The sequence below is a fragment of the Lolium rigidum genome, chromosome 1, assembly GCF_022539505.1.
Source record: "Lolium rigidum isolate FL_2022 chromosome 1, APGP_CSIRO_Lrig_0.1, whole genome shotgun sequence".
In the NCBI taxonomy this organism is placed as follows: Eukaryota; Viridiplantae; Streptophyta; class Magnoliopsida; order Poales; family Poaceae; genus Lolium; species Lolium rigidum.
Window position 1 is genome coordinate 314,154,915 of NC_061508.1, and position 7,592 is coordinate 314,162,506.

General features: G+C 47.6%; 1 protein-coding gene across 1 annotated transcript; it reads right to left on the bottom strand.

Annotated features, from left to right (window-relative positions):
• Positions 1–1,389: 1,389 nt before the first annotated feature.
• On the bottom strand, positions 1,390–7,139 carry LOC124684180 (putative disease resistance protein RGA1). The gene is made up of 4 exons (XM_047218560.1): positions 7,030–7,139; positions 5,914–6,455; positions 1,710–4,251; positions 1,390–1,632 (listed from the first exon to the last, which is right to left on the bottom strand). The coding sequence occupies exons 2-4, from the start codon at positions 6,310–6,312 to the stop codon at positions 1,505–1,507; spliced, it is 3,069 nt and encodes a 1,022-aa protein (XP_047074516.1). The 5' UTR covers positions 6,313–6,455; positions 7,030–7,139; the 3' UTR covers positions 1,390–1,504.
• Between the last annotated feature and the right edge of the window lie 453 nt (positions 7,140–7,592).

Below are 7,592 nucleotides of genomic sequence, written 5' to 3' on the forward strand. Positions count from 1 at the left end.
TCTGACCATTCGTATGCTGGTTCGAACTTTGAAAATATTTGCATTACCAACTATTTTTCCTAGATGGCCAAGTATAACTTTGGATGCACATTAAAAGGGCGTACTGCGTACATCATACCAAACCCCAACTTCCAAATATTTCATCTTTATCCCCAAAACCACTTCTGGATTTTTTGCTAGTTCTGAACTTCTGAAAACCCTCCATTCCGTGCTTTCGAATTTTGAAAAACTATAGATACCAAAGTTGTGGAGCATCTTCCTCTGCAGTCTGCACACGGCAAACACCAGATCGATCAACTCCGTGCACCGCAGCTCGCGCACGAGGGTGATGCCGCTCGGCGCGTCGTCAGGCACGCGCTCACCGCGTGCACTGACACGGCCAAGTGCGCCGCCCGTCTGTGGTCGTCGACGACGCCACGTCGACCGCCTCTCAGCCGCTCGCCCGACGTCGCCACGTTCTCCATCACCCACGGTACGCGCCACCGGGGCCGCTGCACAGTGCCGCCTGGCATGGCACAGTGCCGACACCGCGCCGCCCGCTGCTTCCGCGCCAGCTCCCTCGCCGCAGCAGCACCTCACAGAGCCAAGCCCGACGACCGCTGCTCCTGCGCCTGATGCTGTCCAGCGCCGGCCTGCAGTTGCGAGTGTCGCTGTCGCTGCCGCTGCTGCTGTTGGCCCTGCGCTGCTGTTCTCCGCCGCGCTGCGGCTGCTGGGCCTGCTCTGCCCGCTGCTGCGTGCGACGCGCCGCGACGCCCTTCAAGGATGCCACGCCTGGGCGATGTTGCCCGCCCTGCGGAGGACTTCGTAGTCATCCTTGCCTCCCAGGAGAGGAATGAAGAGGCAGCCTCGCTGCTCACCTGCGCGGCGTACACACGGTTAGAGCGGCCGCCGGCGAGGGGCGGGAATGCGATCAGGAAGCGGGCTATCTGTTCTCTGGGCTTCCTTGAAGAAGCGGTGTAGGTCACCGAGAACTTCCCTCAGCCATTTCTGCTCGGGCCAGGGAGGCAGAAGGAGGGATGCCGGCATGGACGTGCTGGCGACTGGCGTCTGGCTGTACATCCCCAAAACCCAAACCCCGGGGCGATCCAGGCCACTGTCGGTGCGGACGAGGAGCCACGATGTGATTCAAGGGGCGGACGACGCGCCAATTCTGCAACTCCACGACGCCAGGCCGCCAGGGCGGTGGTCGGCGCCTGGCTGTTGTCTGCCTCGCAGCTGGACGCTGCTGACGAGGAGTTGGACATGATGCATGAGCTGGGAATGCCGCATCACATGGGCTTCGGCCTGGGCGCGGCGAGCGACGACGAGCTGGGTGCCCGCGCGCACGCTCACCCAAGCTCAGCGTTCATGGTTTCACAGCATCATTACAGTACTTCAAAAAACTGGAATTCGGTGCTCAAGTTATTAAAGACCATACTAGTCTATAGTCTATTGGCATACATCAAGTTTTGCACCGTGTGTAGCTGATGAGTGGAGCAGCACTTCACTCAGGCAGGTTCAATGGTCACGAGTCACGACTTAGACGCAGTACGACGTCACTCAAAAATTGACGATAAAATATCTTCTTCGCTTCCTTCTGGTCTTGTACAACTCCCATTTTCATTGCGGTTTCTTCTATTTCCATACTATTGCCTAGAAAACAGATTGAGAAACGATCATACCATCTCTTGGTACGGGAATCAATAATAATGTTATGGAAACAGATTTACCTATTGATGCGTACGGAATGTGCTTAATCTTTTGCCAATCTGGATCTCCAGCTGTTCTGCACGAACTCAGCAACACCTCATTGTCGGTAAGGAGGTTGAAGTTCTTAATAGACTGCGGCAGTGTTGGAAGCGACAGAGTACCATCGCAAGAAGAAATCGTCAGCATCTGCAGTGACGTCAGGTGCTCTATGCGACAGGAACTCATTGACAACTCATCGCACTCATACAGGTGTATGTGCTCAAGAGACTGCGGCAGTGCTGGAAGCGACCGAATATTTCGGCAGTGCGAGATGTGCAGCGTGTGCAGTGACGTCAGGTGCTCCATGTAATCTGGCAAGGCGTCCCAGCTGCAGCACGAAATCATGATCTGACGGAGATGAGCGCAAAACCCAACAAGTTCAGGACCAGGTTCGGTGCAGTGTGAAAGCACGAGACGGTTCACGTGCTTTGGGCCACCGTTGTGCATCCAACTTGGATACCTCGGGCCTTTGTAATTTTCGATAATCAGTGATTTAAGATCTTTGGGTGGGCAAAGACCCTCTAGTACCTCTGCCTGAACTTCTAGACCCGCTTCACCACTCCAAGCCCAGGACAGTTCCAGTGTACTGAGCCCTTCCTTACTGGCCAGATTGGCCTCCAGAGCTTCCGCCTTGCTTTCAACCTTTTCCAGGCCCCCGATCAACAGCTGTCCGCGAAGCTTGTTTAGGTTCCCGAGTTGCTTTAACTCATGGCCTTGTCCCCTTTTTACATCAAAGGCTGCCATTGTTCGGAGTGACGTCAGACTGCCGATGCTTCCAAGATCCACATCTTCGAAGCAGATTACATGCCGCAAGTTAACGAGGCTAGAAATATCTTCACAAGAGGAAAACACCACTTTCTTAATCGAATCAAAATCTAGAATCTGCATGTGGCATAGCTTTGCAAAAGTTGCCGGTAAAATCATCCTCCGACCTCTAGCCTCATGACAAGGCCGAAAAGCAAGATATCTCAGGTGCCTTAATCGACCAATACATGCTGGGACTGGCACAGTTGGGGAGACGTCAGAACCTATAAAATCTTTGGCAATTATGGTAAGCACACGCAACTTCCTTAGCCTCTTAAACATACACTTCAGAACTTGCTCCCCAACTGTTTCCCAACTATATCCACTACCAATGATCAGGGTCCGTAAGTTGTACAATTGGCATATCTTCTTAGTAATCAATTCTTCATCATATCTCTGAACAAAAATATGGCGAACGTTTGGATGAACTTCCACTGCTGGGAATTTTCCATGCTGTTCCCAACTATTTTCGATTCTGAAACAGTCACTTCCAGCGGCCTTCTCCGCTAAATCATGCAACAGATCATGAACTAAATAGTAGTCCTTCTCGTGAGAATTCTTCTTTGCTTTAAGTTGCAGAAACGAGGCTGACACTAGTTCATCAAAGTATTCCTGGCAAACATCTTCCATATCCTCCCCTTCACTAGTCAATCTAGCAAACCCTTCTGCAACCCATAGCTTTACTAACTCGTGACGTTCCAACAAATGTCTTCGAGGAAAAATACTGCAGAAAGCAAAGCATCGCTTGACCTGCTCACGAAGATGATGGTAGCTCCACCACAGTGCTCCCATCGTCTCGTTCAAAAGGTCCCGATCACGAACGCTTCTCCAGAACTCGACGTTTGGCCTTATATGCAGTTGTCCTCCAACTATTCTGGCTGCTAGAGGTGACCCCTTCAGGTTTTTTGCAATATCTTTCCCAATGTCTCCCAGTGTTCTACGAGCATGATCATCAGCAGGTACGCCGTGGAGTGCATAATGCATGAGCAATTTCCAGAAGACATCTTCATCTAGGACAGATATGGGAATACATCTCTGCTTCACGGCACCCAGAGCTAATAATGCATCTTCAGTTCGACTAGTCACTAGGATCTTGCTTCCTGCCTCTCCAGCCTTGAGAGGCGAGAGTATCTGTTGCAGATTTTCAGACTGTGTTGCATCTCTAATATTGTACCAAACATCATCTAGTACCAAGAGGAAACGTCTTCCACGCAGTTTCTCCTCCAACTTATCTTGTAAGGTGTCAAGATTTTCCAATTGAGGGCACAAAGTACCTGTAGCAGCCTCAAACATTTCCATGAAAATGGTACGCACACTAAAATCCTGAGAAACATGAACCCACATTACAAGGTCAAAATGGCTATCCTTCTTCTCACGGGCACACACAAGTTGTGCAAGGGATGATTTCCCTGAGCCGCCGATGCCATGAATGCCAACTACAGAATAACATGGAACACTATTGCTGTCAGGCTGACCATGTTCTTCCTTCTCATGAAGCATTGCTACGATCTTATCACAGTCTTCATCTCGTCCGATAATCTTTGATACAGGCCTCGAAGTAGTGACACTGCCTCGCAAGTTGGCAGCAACAACATGGCTCTGGTTTCCACCACTTATGCTTGGCAAGTTCATCAGTTTTAAAACTTTGCACGCATCATTTATGACCTTTTCTATTCTTTCTAGCTTCTTTTTTAACTCAACTGTTGACATACCACTCTCCTGCAAAACAAAATGCCAGTTGAGAACTGGTGTACGGAGAAGCCCACATAAAAAATAAAGGAAGTTCATTTTTGTAGCTTCATTTACACAAAAGCTAGTTGCTACTGTATCTCCTCTCTTTGATGATAGTATCATTCATAACTTGTTATTTGTTGTGCTGTGCAGTTTGATAGAGAATGCAGAAGCATAGAATAAATGTGCAGAAGTCATATAGTTGCATTTTCAAATAGTTTAGAGAAGATGAAAAAACATTTTTGTTTCTTTACTCATGACATCAAGAATACTGTGAACAGAACCATTGTATTATCCACCGAACCGATAAGAGCAAAGGAGACAAGAAAGGTGACCCCAAGGCGTTTTAGGGTCTCCATCCCCTGCGCCGGGGACACTGCGGGTCCACCCTGCCTCCGATGGCCTTTCAGGCCTTGGAGGTGTGGTGGACCCCGGCCTCTCGCAAACGGGAGGGTTCCTATTTCTTGTTTTAGTTTGTTTTTGTGTCATCGTCGGAGTGTTAAGGCGACAGCGACATCCCGGTGTCAAAATAAGGACCGACTTGCCCTATTCCCGCCCTGGTGCTATGTCTAGCACTAGTGGAGGGCTTGTCGAGATGTTTATTCAGTTTTCGTGTCCGTTGGTCTGAATCTTTTGAACTAGACCTCCCATCATTGTCGATGTTTGCTGCCCTGATGCGTTAGTCATTTGTGACTGGGCACAACGACTTCTCGTATATATACTTCAACAAGATTTTACTATAACAGACTTTGGTCGGCTCCTGCGAGAGAGGGGAGAGGATTGCGGCGCACACCTTCGGCTCGCTCCAGTTGTTGTTAGGTGGTCCAAGGTCTTACTTGTAATTTCTATTACTTTTGGTGTTCTTTTACTGATGTTAATGATTATTAATAGATAGGTGGACCTCTTCGAAAAAAGTACGGGCCATTTATGCCACATAGATCCATCTATACAAAACTATGAGATTTGACGAAGTGTTAAACGGTTATGAGTAGCAATTTAGTCCACTAGATCAGGACAGATCCACTTGAACCCAAGCCTTAAATGCTAGCTCCGCCAAAACGCATCTACTAGTAATGGATACGGTCAGGTACTCAAGCAATTTCCTGCTAAGCGATCCGACTGAGTGACAGATGGTTATGAGTACTCCCTCCATTAGGGATTATAAGACCCGAGAGCTTTTTGAAAATGTTACGATTTATAAGGTCTATCTCATTTATTAGCCTTTCTCATCCAATGCAACCCCTCCTTTTTCTCTCTCTTCTACCATGCATGCAAAACTATTGGTCCATGCACTAATTAATGAGGAAAGTAATAGGCTTTCATGGTCTTAGCGAATTGGCCCGCTTTATAATCCTAACAGATGGAGTAGCAATTTTGTCTAGATTATCCATTAGGATCACTTGAATGAACCCAACCCTTACATGCTAGCTCCGCCGGGACGCTTGTGCTAGTCAAGCAATTATATGTCGTTGCCGCTTTTTGCAGAGAAGGTTATGATGGCTGAGTTGTAAAGCCAGTGTGCCCCAAATAAACTAGAAAAATCAAAGGTTCGGCGATATCAATACTACTAGCAACTTTTCATTCACTAATACTTTGCATTGAAAAACTTTTGGAACCGAGAGAAATAAAAACACAGAGGCACGGAAGGACCTGATGTTTTAGTGGAGAGCTCTTCACCACGACAGACCAGATCTGCTTCAAGGGACGTGAAGGCCCGGCAACCTCTGACTTGACCTTGCCATCTTGTATCTTCTTCTCCAGACGGTAGTACTCAACATCATCCAAGATTTCCTCTGCTTCGTAGAACGCAGATTTAAGTTTACTGTAGAGCCCCTCCAATCGAGGCCTGTAAGGACTCTCCTCAACCGCTCCCATCACCCGCTCCAGCAATAAAATCTTTGGCTCAAGCTCACTCAGCTTCTCCGATGCATCAAAGCCAAGATATGAGGATGCTTTCTTGAACAGATCAGAGATGATGGGCGAGGCAACCCACCCTGCGGCTTTCATGCCCCATCCTACTGCGACAGCAGCAGTCAATGGGTCCGCCATTAGCAGATCTGAGCGATTTCCTACAAGTGCTTCACATGCTAGGTTGTGGAGGGGAGCTTTCTTGGAATGCCTAAGGACATGACTGGGCAGGGTGAGTTCTCGGTGTGGCCATGTGGTAATCTGTAAGCCGGAGGGGCATCTTCCTGGAAAAAAAAAAGTGGCAATGTTTACGTTCTTCAAGGTTCAGATCCAACTTGACGGAGGTTCAGTGCGTGCACATGTAACCATGTGGCAGTTCACCTATTATACAGTTTCAGTCACCTAGTAGAGTCCAAATAGCATGATAAACAAGTACAGGCTCTGCCCCAGGGAAAGAGGAGTGACCGGAGGTGCAGTTTTCCTAGTGATGTTGTTTGGTCAGCTGAATACTGCAAGTTGCTTTGATTAAAGAGAAAACAGCTAATGAGCTCGTTTATCTTTCCCTTGATTGCAGGACATCTTATACTACTTTCTATTTAAATAATTGTGTCGAGGAAAATTAAAATAGAAAGACAAACCTACAATGATAGCATTATGGCGGTGCAAGCCGAGAGGTATCCACGAGGTGACAAAAATGGCTTCGTGGACAATGCAACTTTTCATTTAACAGTTTAAATAATTGTAAAGTAGAAAATATGTGTGTTCTTCGCTTCGGGTTTCAAACCAACACACAAAAATATAAGGCGGTGTAAGATTTCGAAAAGCAACATTAAAACTTAATTTACTGAGTTTGAATACCTAGTGACTAATCTTCATCAGCGGAATCGACACGCTGCACATCTCTTACCTACTTGAATACCTAGTGATTTCACATGGTGGACAGGTGCACTAAAAGAAGTGCCATATGGTTGTATATATATTTATTTTTCTTTAAGATTAAGGAAACTGAAAAGATGTTATGGCTCTGAGATGGCATCACCTACCAAGTTTCACTGAACACAGGCCACTATGGCCAACAGCAGCGTCAGGGATATTTCGGTCTTGATAGTTCTTCTACGATACATCCTAAATCTGTCAAGCCACAGACATCTTTCAGCAAATCCATAGATCTTTATAATACCATCGTTATGAAAGAAAAGTGAATCGAGAACTAACCAATTGAGAGTTGATCCCGTGCATCGGGTGGAAAAAAGAAAGGAACGTGGCAAGAAGAGGACCAATTAACTATTGCAGGATCCAAGAACTGGAAGGTGCATTAGCCGATTCAAGAACTGGAAGTTGCGACTGCCGCGTGCCCCAGCTCACCGTGCAGAAAGCTGAAGAGGCAGGAGAGATGGCGCGACACCTGCGTGCGGTAGCTC

Coding starts and splice junctions, on each gene's coding strand:
- LOC124684180 (XM_047218560.1), bottom strand. CDS start 6,312: ATGGCGGACCCATTGACTGCTGCTGTCGCAGTAGGATGGGGCATGAAA. Junction 4,252..5,913: donor GCTCTCCACTAAAACATCAG/GTCCTTCCGTGC, acceptor TTTGTTTTGCAG/GAGAGTGGTATGTCAACAGT. Junction 1,633..1,709: donor CATTCCGTACGCATCAATAG/GTAAATCTGTTT, acceptor TCTGTTTTCTAG/GCAATAGTATGGAAATAGAA.